At 38.9% G+C, this 16,530-nt stretch overlaps 1 protein-coding gene across 1 annotated transcript in view; it reads right to left on the reverse strand.

Annotated features, from left to right (window-relative positions):
* Window positions 1–8,363: 8,363 nt before the first annotated feature.
* Window positions 8,364–16,530, reverse strand: part of RPAP2 (RNA polymerase II associated protein 2) — an 86,902-nt gene continuing 78,735 nt past the window's right edge. The window contains exons 12-13 of the mRNA XM_008697712.2: window positions 11,283–11,434; window positions 8,364–8,797 (exon numbers count right to left, since the gene is read on the reverse strand). Of these exons, the coding sequence (XP_008695934.1) occupies window positions 11,293–11,434 (142 nt within the window). The 3' untranslated portion in view covers window positions 8,364–8,797; window positions 11,283–11,292. The remainder of the gene's footprint in view (window positions 8,798–11,282; window positions 11,435–16,530) is intronic.

The raw sequence follows: 16,530 nt of genomic DNA on the forward strand, positions 1-16,530 counted from the left end.
TAAATTTTGTATCCTGCAAATCCTTTATTGAATTCGTTTATCAGTTCAAAGAAGAGGTAGAGTTTTTTGGTAGAGTCTTTACAGTTTTCTAGATATAGTATCATATCTTCTGTAAGTAGTGACAGTTTTACTTCTTCCTTACCAATTTGGATGCCTTTTATTTATTTATGTTGTCTGATTGCTGCAGCTGGGACTTCCAGTACTATGTGGAATAAAACAATGAGAGAGTGGACATCCTTGTCTTGTTCCTGACCTCAGGGGAAAAGCTGTTTTTTACCATTGAGTGTGATGTTGGCTGTGAGTTTTTCATACATGACCTTTTCTATGTTTAGGTATGTTTCCTCTAACCCCTCTTTGTTGAGAGTTTTGCTCATGAATGGACGATGTACTTTTCAAATGCTTTTCCTGCATCTATAGAGATAATTGTATGATTTTTATCCTTTGTCTTATTAATATGATATATCATTGATTTGCAAATATTGAACGACCTTTGCATCCTGGGAATAAATCCTACTTGATTGTTGTGAAGGACTTTTTAAATGTATTGTTGAATTTGGTTTGCTGAATTTTGTTGAGGGCTTTGTGTGTATGTTCATCATAGATACTGGCCTGTAGTTTTATTTTGTTTTTGGTATCAGGGTAATGGTGACCTCATAGAATGAGTTTGAAAGTTTTCCTTTCTCTTCTATTTGATGAAGTCCAACTTAAAGTTTTCTTTATGGACTGTGTTTGGTATCATATGTAATAAGAACTCTCATTGTAAACCAATGTCATGTAAGTCTTCTGTTTGCTCTAAAAGTTATATACTTCCAGCTCTGACATTTAGGTCTCTGATCCATTTTGAATTTATTTTTGCATATGGGGGTAGGTAAGGGTCTAAATTCATCTTTTTTGCATCTGATACCCAAACATCCCAGCACCATTTGTTGAAAAGACCCTCCTTTCTTCATTAAAAATCAATTGACCATAAATATGAGGGTTTACTCATGGACTCTCAATTCTGTTCCACTGATTTTTTTTTTTTTTCTTGTCATGATAAGGATACTCTTTAATCCCCATCACCTATTTCACCCATCCATCCACCCACCTCCGTGCTGGTAACCATCAGTGTATTCTCTATAGTTAAGTGTCTGTTTTTTGGTTCCCTGCCCCCTCTTCTTTGCTGCTTTATTTTGTTTCTTAAATTCCACATATGAGTGAGATCATATGGTATTTGTTGTTCTGACTTATTCACTTAGCATTATACTGTTTAGCCCTATCCATGTCATTGCAAATGGCAAGATTTCATTCTCTCTTATGGCTGAAAGATATATTCCATTGTATGTAAATGCCACATCTTTATCCATTCATCTATCTATGGACACATGGGCAGCTTCCATAGTTTGACTTTTGTAAATAATGGTGCAGTAAACATAGGGGTGCATATATTCCTTTGAATTACTGTTTTTGTATTCTTTGGATAAATACCCAGTCATGCAATTATTGGATCATAAGGTAGTTCTATATATAATTTTTTGAGGAACGTCCATATTGTTTTCCACAGGGGCTGCACCAGTTTGCACTCCCACCAACAGTGCAGGAGAGTTCATTTTTCTCTACACCCTCACCAACACTTGTTGTTTCTTGTGTTTTTGATGTTAGTCATTCTGACAGATGTGAGGTGATACTTCATTGTGGTTGTGATTTTCATGTTGCTGATGAAGAGTGCTATTGAGCATGTCTATTGGCCATCCGTATGTCTTTGGAGAAATATCTCTTGATGTCTTTGGAGAAATGTCTGTTCATGTCTTCTCATTTTTTACTTGGATTATTTGTTTTTTGTGTATTGAGCTGTATCAATTCTTTATATATTTTAGATACTAACCCTTTACTGGATATGTCATTTGCAAATATCTTCTCTTGTTCAGTAGTTGCCATTTAGTTTTCTTGTTTCCTTCACTGTGCAGAAACTTTATGTTGATGTAATCCCAGTAGTTTATTTTTGCTTTTATTTCCCTTGACTCAGGAGACCTATCTAAAAAAATGTTGCTATGGCCTATGTCAGAGAGATTACTGCTTATCTTCTCATCTAGGATTTTTATGGTTTCAGGTCTCACGTTTAGGTCTTTAATCCATTTATAAATTTATTTTTGTGCATGGCGTAAGAAAGTGGTCCAGTTTCTATCTTTAGCATATGGCTGTCCAGTTTTCCCAGCACCATTTGTTAAAGAAATTGTCTTTTTTTCCATTGCACATTCATTCCTCGTTGGTGGAAGATTAATTGACCATATAATTGTGGGTCTATTTCTGGGTTTTCTTTTCTATTCCGTTGATCTATGTGTCTGTTTTTATGCTAGTACCATACTGTTTTACTTACTACCACTTTGCAATATAGCAAAATCTGGAATTGTGATATCTCCAGTTTTTTCTTTTTTTTTTTTTTAAGATTATTTTATTGGAGAGAGAGGGAGGAGCAGGGGGTAAAAGAATCTCAAGCAGACTCCCCCACTGACCATGGAGCCTGACACAGGGCTCAGTATCATGACCCTGAGATCATGACCTGGGCCAAAATCAAGAGTCAGACACTTAACCAACTGAGCCACTCAGGCATCCCAGTTTTTTCTTTTTCAAGATTGCTTTGGCTGTTCAAGGTCTTTAGTGGTTCCATACAAATTTTAGAATTGTTTGTTTTAGTTCTGTGAAAAATGCTATTGGTATTTTGATAGGGATTGCATTAAATGTATAGATTGCTTTGGGTAATATAGACATTTAACAGTGTTTGTTCTTCCAATCCATGAGCATGGAATAGGCTTTCTATTTCTTTGTGTCATCTTCATTTTTTTTTTTTTTTTAAGATTTTATTTATTTGAGACAGAGCGAGCATGAGCAGGGGGAGGAAGGGCAGAGGCAGAAAGAGAAGCAGACTCCCCACTGAGCAGGAAGCCCGCTGCGGGGCTCAATCCCAGGACACTGTGATCCTGACCTGAGCCCAAGGCAGACACTTAACCGGCTGGGCCACCCAGGCGCCCCTCTTTGTGTTATCTTCCATTTCACCAACATTTTACAGTTTTCTGAGTACAGGTCTTTCACCCCTTTGGTTAAGTTTATTCTTTGATAGTTTATTATTGGTGCAATTAAATGGGATTGTTTTCTTAATTTCTCTTTCTGCTGCTTCATTATTAATTATAGGAATACAACAGATTTCTGTACATTGATTTTGTATCCTGTGACTTTACTGAATTCACATCAGTTTTTGTTTTTTGGTGGAGTCTTTAGGATTTTCTATATATACTATCATGTCATCTGCAAATAGTGAAACTTTTACTTCTTCCTTACCAATTTGGATGCCTTTTATTTATGTTGTTGAATTGCTGTGGCTAGGACTTCCAGTACTACGTTGAATAAAAGTGGTGAGGGGGCACCTAGGTGATGCCGTCGGTTAAGTGTTGGACTCTTGGTTTCAGCTCAGGTAGTGATCTCAGGATTAGGGGACTGAGTCCCAAATCAAGCTCTGCACTCAATGTGGAGTCTGCTAAAGTTTCTCTCTCCCTCTCCCCCCCCCCCACACCTTTGGGTGCTCACTCATGCATGCTCTCTAAAATAAATAAATCTTAAAAAAAAAAAGTGTTGACAGTGGACATCCTTGTTTTGTACCTGATCTCAGGGGGAAAGCTGTTTTTCACCAGAGTATAATGTTGGCTGTGGGTTTTTCATATATGGCCTTTATTGTGTTGAGGTTTGTTCCCTCTAGACCTACTGTGCAGAGGCTTCCATCATGAATGAATTGTAGTTTGTCAAATGTTCTTCCTGCATCTACTGAAATGATCATATGGTTTTTATCCTTTCTTATATTGATTCATCACATTGATTGTTTTGCACATATTGAACCAACCTTGCATCCAGTAATGTCACTTGATTGTGGTGAATGATTTTTCTTTTTAATGTACTGTTGGATTGGGTTTGCTAATATTTTGTTGAGCATTTTTGCATCTATATTCATGAGAGATACTGGCCTGTAGTTCTATTTTTTTGTGGTATCTTTATCTGGTTTTGGCCTCATAGGCTGAATTTGGAAGTTTTCCTCCCTCTAGTATTTTTTGGAATAGTTTGAAAGTAGTAAGTATTAACTGTTCTTTAAATGTTTGGTAGAATTCACCTGTGAGGCTGTCTGGTCCTGGACTTTTGTTTTTTGGAAGTGTTTTGACTACTTGATTCCATTTCACTACTGGTAATTGGTTTGTTCAAATTTTCTACTTCTTCCTCCTAGTTTTGCTAGGAATTTATCCGTTTCTTCTAAGTTTTGTTGGCAAGTAGGTTTTCATAATATTCTGTTACAATTGTTTGTATTTCTGTGGTATTGGTTATTTATCCATTTTCATTAGTGATTTTTGTTTACTTGGGTCACCCCCCCCCCCTTTTTAATGAGTTTGGCTAAAGGTTTATCCATTTTGTTAATCTTTTCAAAGAACCAACTCCTTGTTTCATTCATCTGCTCTATTTTTTTAAGTTTCTATTTTATTTCTGCTCTAATCTTTATTATTTTCTTCCTTCTACTGGTTTTGGGTTACATTTTTTTTTTTTTTCTGGCTCCTTTATGTGTAAGGTTAGATTGCTTGAGATTGCTCTTGCTTCTTGAGCTAGGCCTGTTTTTCTATAAACTTCCTTCTTAGAACCACTTTTGGTGCATCCCAGAGATTTTGGACTGTTGTGTTTTCATTTTCATTTGTTTCAGTGTAATTTTTGATTTCCTCATTGATTTCTTTGTTGACCCATTCATTGTTTAGTAGCATGTTATTTAACTTCCATGTATTTGTATTCTTTCCAGATTTCTTTCCAGATTCTTTTCCAGATTTCCATGATGGATTTCCATACTGTTGTGGTAGGAAAGATGCATGATATAACTTTCATTTTTATTTTTTTTCTCTTGTTGTTGTTGAGACTTGTTTTGTGGCCTAACATGGGATCTGTTCTGGAGAACATCCCATATGCACTTGAAAAGAATGTGTATTCTGCTTTATTAGGATGGAATGTTTTGAATATGTCTGTAAAATCTATCTGGTCCAGTAGGTCAAAGTCACTGTTTCCTTATTGATTTGCTGTTTGGATGATCTATCAGTGTGAATGAGTTATTAAAGTCCCCTGTTGTTATTGTATTGCCATCAATTACTTCCTTTGTGTTTATTTGGTATTTGGGTGCTTCCATGTTGAGTGCATAAATATGTACAATTATTATATCCTCTTGTTGGATTATCCCTTTAGTATATATTGTCCTTCTTTCTCTTGTTACAGTCTTTGTTTTAAAGGCTATTTTGTCTAATAAAAGTATTACTACTCCAGCTTTCTTTTGACATTCATTTGGTTGATAAATGTATCTCCATCCCCTTACCTTCAATCTGCAGGTGTCTTTCAGTCTGAAATGAGTCTCTTGTAGGCAGCATATAGATGGAAATTTTTTATCTGTCACCCTATGTCTTTTGATTTGGAGTGTTTAGTCATTATGTTCAAAGTAATTATCGGTATTTATTGCCATTTTGTTACTTATTTGTGGTTGTTTCTGTAGATTTTCTTTGATCCTTGCTTTAATGATTTTTTGGCTTTCTTCAGTGATATACTTGAATTGCTTTCTCTTTAGTCTTGGATATCTGTTATTGGTTTTTGATTTATGGTTACCATTAGGTTTATATATAGTATCTTCTGCATATAGCAGTCACTTAAGTTCAAACTCATTCTTTACTCTTCTTCCCCCCCCCCAAACAAATTTTAGGTATATGGTATATTTTACATCCTTTTATTTTTTGTGAATCCCTTGACTGACTTTTACAGAAATAATTTTTACTGCTTTTGTGTTTTCCTACATTTCATACTCTCAACTTAAGGTCTTTTCCTTTCCACTCAGAGCCCCCTTTAATATTTCTTATAGAACTGGTTTTGTAGTGGTCATGAACTCCTTTTTTGTTTGAGAAACTCTTGATCTCTTGTATTCTTAATGGTATCCTTGCTAGATTATTTTTGGCTCTAGATTTTTCCTTTTCATCATGTTGAGTATATCCTGCTACCCCCTTCTGGCCTGCAAAGTTTCTGCTGAAAAAGCTGCAAACTTTTTTTTTTTCCTTATTGCTACTTTTTGCCATTTTAATTACTGTGTGTCCTGGTGTGGAATTCCTTGGGTTGAATTGGGTGGGGTATGGGGGGAATCTCTGTGCCTCCTGGATGTGGATATCTGGACCTCCTGGATATGTAGGGAATTTTTCAGCTATTCTTCAAATAAGTTTTCTCCCCCTGCCCTGAGATCCCTGTAATGCAAATGTTATTACAATAATGGAGTCAATGAGTTCTCTAAGACTGTTCTCAATCTGCATAATTTTTTTCCTCTTCAGCTTGGTTACTTTCTATTACTGTCTTCCAGGTCGTTATTTTTATTTCCTCTGCTTTGTCTAGCCAGCTATATGTTCCATCAGGTGTATTTTAAATTTCATTTATTGTGTTGTTCATCTCTGATCAGTTGTTTATCGCTGTGTTAAGGGTCTCACTGATGTCCTCCACTCATCTTTCAAGCCCAGTGTGTATCTTTATGATCATTACTTTAAATTTTCTATCAGGCATATCAATTTTGCTTTGATCTCTTGCTGTGGTTGGTCCTGTTCTTTCATTTAAGAGCTATTTCTCTGTCTCCTTGTTTTGTCTGACTTCCTGTGTCTATTTCTTTGCGTTAGGAAAGTCAGCTACTTCTCTTGCTCTTAACTATAATGGCCTTATGTAGAAGAGGTCTTTTCATGAAGTGTTCCTTGTTCTCCAGGGCCTGATACTTCAGGGAATGTCTCCTATGGGTGTTGTGTATGCACTGCTGTTGAGTCTTGCCCTTTTTTTTCTTTAGTCCAGTTGTCTGCAGAGGCTGTGTTTGCCTATTGTGGACAGCATTTAACAAGTTGTGTGGTGGTCTGCTAGTGAAATGAGACCTGCTCCTGCCAGAATGGAGTTCCTGCACAACTTGCCAGTTAGATGTGGTGTTGGCAGGATTTCCACTGGTCTTTTCAGGGAGGGGGCCCACCGTGACTGGACTAAGGTGACTATGTCTGGGAAAGGTGGATCCACAATAGTGTGGGGGTGGGGCTTGGTTACCTAAGCACGTTAGGTAGCAAGTGTTAGTGCTGCAATGATTCCTCCAGGTATCTATATCAATGTGGGGAGGACTACCACCTTAACAATTGAAACTTCTAATTCATAAACATGGAATATCTCTATACCTTCTTGAATGTCTCTGTTTTATAGTATTAATTTTCTTTTTTCTGTTTTTATTTAAGAGCACAAACAGAGGAGAGGCAGAGGGAGAGAGAAAAGGGAAACAGACTCTCCTGAGCAGGGAGCCCGCTGTGGGGCTCAATCCCAGGACCCTGTGATCACGACCCAAGCCGAAGGCAGATGCTTAACTAAGCCACCCAGTTCCCCCTCATTATACAAGTTTTATTTTTATGGATTTTTTATTTAGAGAGTGAGCATACAAGCAGGAGAGGCAGAGGGAGAGAGAACCTCAAGCAGACTCCATGCTGAGTGCTAAGCCCAACATGTGCTAAGCCCAACATGGGGCTCAATCTCTCAACCCTGAGATCACGACCTGAGCCAAAACAGAGTTGGACACTTACCTGACTGAGCCACTCAGGTGCCTCCTCTCTTTTAAAATGTTTGAGAGAGAGCAGGAGCCGGAGGGACAAATGGAGAGGGAGAGTGAATCTCAAGCAGACTCCCTGCTGAGCATGAGCTGACCCACAGCTCCATCTCAAGACACTGAGATCAAGGCATGAGCTGAAATCAAGAGTCAGATGCTTGACTATGCCACCCAGGTGCCACAAGTCTTGTACTTATTTACTAAGTAATGAATTCTTTTTGGTGTTATTGTTGAGTGGAATTTTCTTCCTTTTTGGATTTTTCATTGCTAATATACAAAAACGATTTCTGTATATATTGTAGCCTGTGATTTACCGAACTTGTAGATTCTTGTCCACTAAGCTCCCCACTCCACCAGGCTGCTTTCTGGACCATTTCCATGGTTAGACTTGTAGCAGCTGTCATTTCCTCCAGTGTCTAAGAGTGTAGATGTGATTCTAATTTTCTTTCTTGGCCCTCCAGTAAAGCTTCCCAAATTATCTGAGCCTCCCCACTCCCTTAACTTCTCTGGAGGCCCTGTGACTTGCATGCTTGATAGACATTTTGAAAAAGCTGTGTAAATTCTAGAGATTGTCTCTTTTGAAAACTACAGTTTCGGTTTTTTTTAGTTCTTTCAGTCCAGAAAATTCTGGGATACTCCTGTTTTGGACTTGTAAGATTAACTACATTGCTCAGGACCATTTTATAGCACAGTTTCTTTAATGACTAGACTTCCAAAGGGCTTCATCTTAGATTGTATTTATTGAACTCCTTACTGTTGTTTAGAATCTAGAGTTTAGATTGTGAGGCCAAAATGGGAATGTTCTCAAATGCTTAACAACCAATATGATGGCTGGAATCATCCAGAAGAGGATAAGGTCAGTATTTATTAAAGTTTCAACTTAAGACTTCAATTTTCATTTTTAAGTAAATAAAAATACTATATCGTACAACTAGGGATACAAGGACTTGGTGATCCTGGTTGGAAAAATGGTTCTCTATCTAGGGGAAGTCACTGTACATTAGGGACTGGGAAGCAGGGGGCTGAAATCTAAGGAGGGAAAGGTCTTCCTTGGAACAAAGCTAGTTGTCAGTTACTATCAGAACATTATTGTAGCTAGCATTCCAGAAATGATGAATAGAAGTTCATCTTCTATTTGGTCTTCATTGATTATACCTGTGAAGCAAAAAAGACAGTTTGAATAAACACCTGAAATATTTTACTAGCTTTTGGGAACACTGTGTGTTGTCTTCCCAATATACATTGCATTTTTTCCTCATTATGTAGCAATAGTGGTTTATGTGGAATAGACCCAACTCACATTCAGCTTAAGGGAAGGCTGAGATGGGTCTAGGTCGGTAAGAAAATCCTCTTCTGTCTCCCCTATCCCTTGTCAGGATGCTTGGGTTAGTTTATAGCAATCCCATGGGCATGTGGATTGGTTCAGGGGTGCCCTCAATTAGTGTGAAGTTTAAGACTCTTACCAAGACAGTGGAACTACTGAACAATTTTGCCCCTCAGTGTCGAAGATGGCCACCAATGATCCTTGTCTCTAGTACTCATGTAGTCCTTTCACCTTGAATGTGGGGTGGACTTAGTGATTAATTTCTAACTCATCATGGAAAAAGTAATGGGATGTCACTTCTGAGATTAGTTACAAAAAAGCTGTGGCTCCCATCTTGCTCACTATGAGGGTAAGGCACATGACAAGTATGAAATACACAATGCAGAGGTTCCTGGATGACAGCCAGTGAAACACTGAGGCCCTGAGTGCACCAGCCTGTGGGGAAGTAAATCCTGCCAACAACCACAAGAGTGACCTTAGAAGGGGATCTTCCTCTACCTGGGCCTTCAGATGACACTGTAGCCCTAACAGCTTCACTGCACACTCACGAGAGACTGTGAGCCTGAGGCCCAAAACTACACTGTGTCCAGGTTCCTGACTCCTAGAAAGCGTGAGATAAAAAAGTCTTTGGAGTAACTTGTTAAGCAACAAAAGATAATTATATCATTCTATCATAAGAAAAGCTGGATTTTTAAAATTTGCAACTGAAAACATATTAACACAACCTTTTCAATATTAAATTACTACTAGCAAGTATATTAGACATTAGTCTTTATACACATGTAAACTTATCATTTACAAAAATCATGTAAAGAGAAAAAAACTACTCACAACTATCTTTTTCTCATAGGGAAAATTATGTATGAGGGCTCAATGCATTCAGAATGTCTTATAATATTGACAAAGGTTTGGCAAAGGTTTACCTTTGATGATTTACATAGTTTGTGTGTGTAAGTAAACAGTGATCACAGAGGAAATGTTTTTTAAGTCCACTTAAAACATCTATTGGTGTGAAAAGTACTTTTGAGGATTTTCAACATCTGTTTACATACAAGTTTTAAATATGTTAATTAAAATGATTCTTGGTACTATTCATTAAAGCAGATCAGGAAGGACCACTAGTTAAGGCATTCTTCTTTATCAATTTTCTGTATCTGAAGCTCCAACTTCACTATTTTCTTAGAAGGGCCTCTGAATTGATGCTTATACAGGCCAATCTGAGCTCACTCCCTAAGTAAAAGCTTGTGTTTTACAAGGTCCCCAGGGGAGCAGGGTCATATGAAAAAGCCGGTGGGTGTAAATTAGGAGGGAGTGACAGTGCTGACTCCTTATATTCAATTTTTAAGCATGTTCAATAAAGGGCTGCTGTTCTTTCTTCCCCGCCAAAATTATTCTCTCAAATATCCTTCTCATATATTTAAAAATGTGCTTGAAGAGTTTTTTGGTTCTGTTTTTACAAAAAAATAAAATGATATATATCAAATGTGTTTCTGCAAAGTAGACAGGACTGGAGGCAGAGTGAGAGGTGGATTTTCCTTTTCTAAATTACATATGCACTTTTGTATTGTTCACTTTTTACAACAAGCTTGGATAATTTAAGAAAGTTAAAAAAAAGGAAAATGTTCCCTGGGAGGGTCTCACTTGTAGTTTCAGCTGAATTTCTTCAATTATAACATTAAATCAATACCTATCTGAGCACTTGAGAGAGTGAAGTGAGAAGTAAGCAGAGGAAAGGGAGAGAGGTATGCCGAAGGTAGGCTGAGGGAGGGAACACTCTGATAGTTGAGAAAGAGGCAAGAACCTGGGAGATGAGGGGAGGGCTGTGTGCCCAGGAACAGGGTCAGGATTCAACAGTGGGACTTACTCATTCACCTAGTTATCTGCCCAAGAGATGACTAAGGTAGTGACTGGGTTGGGGATGGTTTCCTCGAAAAGGGAAGTAGGATGAGGATGTTCTCAGTGGTTGGCTGCAGTATTTAGGTTTCTTCCCAGGAAATAGCAATTTGCTTCAACCCCTAAGATGGGACATGAGGGATGGTCTAGGTTTGAGTGTGAAGCTGGTAGGAGGGAGTTTTCTGGAGTACCACAAACAGAACTAACTGCAGTAACCTATAAGAAGGAATAACAACAAGGACGGGGCAGAAAGTAACAGGAGTGGACAGAAAGTGATAAGGCTGCTGAGAACTAAGGGATATCATGTTCTTCCTTAGCAAACTGAGGAGATCTTAAGGTCTACACTTGGGTTTTTAAAATTTTGAATATGAAAAAAAAAAGATTCCAAACAGGCAACAAATGAAAAAACACAATCCAACTCACCACTCTGTGGTTAACAACTGGTTTTAAAAATGATGGTTAGGCTTTCAAGGTCTTCATTCTTTAAATGTAATTCTTCAAGCAAAGTCTCTATAAACTGTGTAAACACCACATTTTCCTGAGAATGCTTCTGAATGCCAAGAATTGGGGTCAGTCTGAAAAGACCAAAAACATTAAATGCATATCCATGAAATGACTAAGGGGCTCCTGTCTTCTACAGAGCAGAGGGGATTTTTGTCACAGCAGAGAGATGGAAGACTTTCTGATTTAATAAAATTCCCAGAGACAGAAGGCTTTACTAATAAAGGGAGAGAAGAAATCTCAGGAAAAGAATGAAAGATCAAACATATTATTAAGTACGGAAAGAAACCTAAAAGCCTCAATCTATAATATGTTCTTCATTATGCCAGGAAAAGCTACCAAGTTCTCAGAAATGAAAACGAAGTCTTTCCACTTGGGGAAAAGAGGCCGTGGAAAGAAGCTTAGAGGTGAGAACTAATTTAAAATCATACTGAACGTTTATATCACCTGAGTAAAAGAAAATAATAAATGATAAACAGGATTACCTTTTGGATGAAACCTTAACATTTTAAAACACTAAATAGATGAATTCCGTCTTATACGGCACTTAATATAATCTTCTAAAGAACACTCTGCTTCTTTCCCACGTCACTTCCAGTAAATACCCCGAACGATTGATTGCATATCATATTCTCAAAAGTAATTTTCAATGAAATGTCATTATTCACTTTTTAAAAGTCATGCTTACTAATCAAAGATTAAATGATTATTTTCTATAAATTATATATAACTATATATAATAATTATGTATATATTATGTATAATATCCAGAAAGCATTCTTCACAGAGCTTTTTAAGTTATATTTCTGGAAAGCTTTTGGAGAGAAAATTCTTTTATCCTCAGAGAGTCTCATACTTACCACAAAGGTCTTCCAGATGCTTTTTTAACACTGGTCACTGCCACCAGGCACATCAGATATAAATAAAAATAACCCTCTGATTTCAATCAATAAAGCTCAAGGAATCAGAGTGGAGCAACCCCACAGTACTGAGTGTGGAAGAGGAAATGCTACTTTCTCAGAGATTTCTTCCTTGCTTAGCTATCTTATACAGAAAGCAGAAGTAAAAGGAAATATTTATCACATTGTCTGAAGACAGTTGGGACTTGGAGGAGGTGGTAAACTCTCTATATACCTCAAGGTGTCTTAACAAGAACTGGAGACTAGGTGACTTCAACAGTCCAGTGAAATCCACAGAATTCTACATGGGAAAACCAGTATAGTGTATTCCTCCCCCCCCCCCCTCCTGTATTTCTTTACAGCTGGAGAATGCAGTACCAGGTTTTCACATTTTAATGAGCTTTGTCTGTAGATATTCCCCAAAGGTCGTTAAGAAACAGGATAACACAAGCTTTCCACTGCCAAGGCCAAGCTGGCCACTTGGGCAAACCTAGGCATTCGTGACCAGTTTTTCCTGAGGCATCTTCCTACAGGGAAGGTGGAACCCAGAACTCAACTCTGGCTTTTCCCATATGAATGAAATTGCTCTTTCCCCTCAATAAGACCAAAGTTAGTGGGGACTGGATAACTTCTGCTAAAATAAAACCAAGAAGAAGTCAGAGAAGGTAGATCAGTTCTGTCAACTCCATACAAACGTAGCTTTTGCGTCTATTTAAAAATGGTACTTGGCACATGCAGAACAATTTCTGACTTTCAGAGTCTAGTATTTGGTTCAAAGTCTCAATTACTTCTCAAAGTGCCATTAGTATGTTTTTAACTCTCAAATTAGAAGTAAATGGTGATAACTATTTCTCAACATACGTGCCCATATGAGAGCAGAAAATGAGAAGATTAAGAAGCAGCTTTTAAGAGAATCATTCTATCAAGTGCCAGGGTTATAAACAATATTTTAGGAACAGTGATACTTCTCTAGCAAACTTAGAAGTCTAAAATTATAATAACTTCATTATGTGTTCATAGACACCTAAAAGTTTTGTTTATATAGAAGGAGGGAAGAGAGTGATGTAGAAAAACCCTCAGCTCACCTCCACAACACAGTGACTCTATGCCTACACGTCGAGCAATTCCCCCTGAAGAACTAAGGGCTGACTGAACAGGGACAGAGGGAACACACAGAGAAAGACAGGAGAGATGGAAACATAATAACAAGAATCCAACCACTCCCCCCCACACCCATCTTGCCAACTACAGTGGGGAAGATAGTGCTAAGAGACCAGAAATACAGCTCAGCCCTGTGGCACAGAAAAAAAAGATGCACTTTAAAAGGGCATCTAGAATATAAAGGAACCAGCTCTAGAGCATCTGAAAAAGGGCAGGGAGCTGCTAGAACACTCTCCCTGGGTCCCAGGTACTAGCCAGCACCATTGTTTATATTCCCTGTCCACCCTGATAGCACAGACGCGAGCAGGGTACAAGCTGGCCTGCTGCTTCAGTCAGCCTCAGTCCCCTAGACCACACTAGCCCCATTGCCCTGCTGCACAGGAAAAAAAAGGCTGTAGATTAAAAGAACATCTGGAAGATAATTGAATGAGCCCTAGGGCATCTGCCAGAAGGCCAGGGAGCTGCTGGGACACTACAGTATCAAAGGTGCTGGTGAGTACCATGGTTTATGTCCCCCCCCCCCCTTCATAGCACAGAAAAAAGCAGGATCTGGGCACCCTAGCCACCTGCTTCAGTGACCCCGGGGCCCCTAGCCCACACCAAACCCAACTGCCCCTAAAGGTGGCCCTCCAGCCCTTACCTGCTAGAGCTCTGTCTCCCTAAGGTAGCCCCAGTGCGGTGCACACTAAACCACCCATGGACAGCACCCACTACAGCTCCAGCTGTCTTGCCAAGGTAACATAGGCACAATCCTTGTGCCACATCCTAGACCTGTACCTGCTTCAGGTCTAGATAACTCACCAGGGCACCTACTGCACCAAGTGGCCCAGGACCTCCCAGCCCATACCTGCTTCAGCAGCAGCTATCCTGCCAGGGCACCCAAGTGCAGAGAGCTCTGAGACCTCCTGGCTGGCATCTGTCTTAGCTCCAGCCATCCTGCCAGGGTACTCTCTGCATGGAGTGCCTTGGGACCCCAGGGCCCACACCTGCTCCAGCTCCTGCCATCCCATCAAGGGGCACTCTACATGGAGCACCATATGACTCCTAGCCCAAGGCCACTTGGGTTCCAGCTATCCTGCTGTGGCACCCCCTGCGTGGAGTACCCAAGGACCACCTGGTTATGCTTCAGCTCCTGCCACCTTGCCAGCATGCCCCATATGCAGAGCACTGTGGGACCTACTCCCACCCCTGCTGCCCGCTTTGGATCCAGACATCCCACCAGGGTGCTACGTGCCTGGTATGTTCCAGGGCCCCCAGCCTACACCTGTTAGAGCTTCAGCCAGCTAAAGTCACAGGCACAGTCTACACTGGAGATACTCCTACACAAGGCCATTATTTCAAGTCTAAGAGAAATAGCTCTTCTGCCTAATTCACAGAAAAATCAAAGAAAATGAGGACTAGGCTTCAAAGGAACAAAGCAAAATTTCAGAAAAAGAAACAGAGCCAAGCAATCTACATAATAAAGAATTCAAAGTAATAGTCATAAAGATGCTCACTGGATTTGAGTAGATAAACTCAAAACTTCAACGAAAACAAAGTATAAAGAAGCAACCACTGAATAACTGAAATGAAAAATATACTAAAGGGAATCAATAGTAGATGAGAGGATACAGAAGAAAGGATCAGCAATCTAAAAAACAGGGCAATGAAAAGCATCCAAGCTGAACAGCAAAATACTAAAAGGATTTTTAAAAAAATGAGGACAGGTTAAGAGATCTTTAGGACATCAAGTGTACTAACATTCAGTTGATAGAGGTCCCAGAAAAAGGGGGTGGGGCAGAAAATTTGCAGAAATGATAGCTAAAAACTTCCCTAACTTGGGGAAGGAGATAGACCTCTAGGTCCAGGAGGCAAAGAGAGTCCCTAACAAGATGAACCCAGGGCTATCTACACCAAGCCACATGATAATTAAAATGTCAGAGTAAAGATAAAGAATCTTAAAAGTAGCAACAGAAAAGCCAACTAGTTACGTGTAAGGAAAACCCCATGAAGCTATGAGCTGATTTTTCAGAACTTTTGCAAGCCAGAAGGAAGTGGCAGGACATAGTCAAAGTGCTGAAAGGAAAAACCAACGACGAAGAATATCCTAACTAGCAAGGGTATTCAGAATACAAGGAGAGACAAAGTCTCCCAAACAGAAGTTAAAGGAGTTCATCACCACTAAACCAGCTTTACAAGAAATGTTAAAAGGACTTCTTTAAGCAAAAAAAGATTAGTCATAATTAGAAAATTATGAAAAGAAAAAACTTCATGACTAAAGCAAACAAAGTTAATAGGTCAATCACTAAAAAAGCTAGTATGAATATTAAAACACCAAAGTAGTAAAATCATCAGACATTTCTCTAAAAAAGACATATAGATGGCCAACAGACGTATGAAAAGATGTTCAACACCACTCATCAGGGAAATGCAAATAACCACAATGAGATATCATCTCACACTTGTCAGATGGCTAAAATAAAAAACTCAAAAAAAAAAGTGCTGGTGAGGATGTGAAGAAAAAGGAAACCCTCGTGCACTGCTAGTGGGAATGCAAACTGATGCAGCCACTGTGGAAAACATTATGGAGGTTCCTCAAAAATTTAAAAATAGAACTACCCTACGATCCAGCAACTGCACTACTGGATATTTACCCAAAGATTACGAAAACACTAACTTGAAGGGATGTATGCACCCCTATGTTTACTGCAGCATTATTTACAATAGCCAAGATATGGAAGCAACCCAAGTGTGCATCCGTAGATGAATGGATAAAGAAAATATGGTACACACACACTGGAATATTATTCAGCCATAAGAAAGAACGAAATCTTGCCATTTACATCAACATGGATGGATCTAGACAGTTTAATGCCAAGCCAAATAAGCCAGAGAAGACAAATACCAAATGATTTCACTCATATGTAGTATTTAATAAAGAAAACAAATGAACAAAGGAGTAAAAAAAAAAAAAAAACAAACACAGAGATAACCCCAAAAACAGAATCTTAAGTACGGAGAGCAAAGAGAGGGTTACTAGAGGGGATGTGGGTGAAATAGGTGAGGGGGATTAAGAGTACACCTACTATGATGAGCACTGAGTAATATGGAATCGTTGAATTGCTATTGTT

Source organism: Ursus maritimus, unplaced genomic scaffold (assembly GCF_017311325.1).
Source record: "Ursus maritimus isolate PB19 unplaced genomic scaffold, ASM1731132v1 scaffold_12, whole genome shotgun sequence".
Taxonomy (NCBI): Eukaryota; Metazoa; Chordata; class Mammalia; order Carnivora; family Ursidae; genus Ursus; species Ursus maritimus.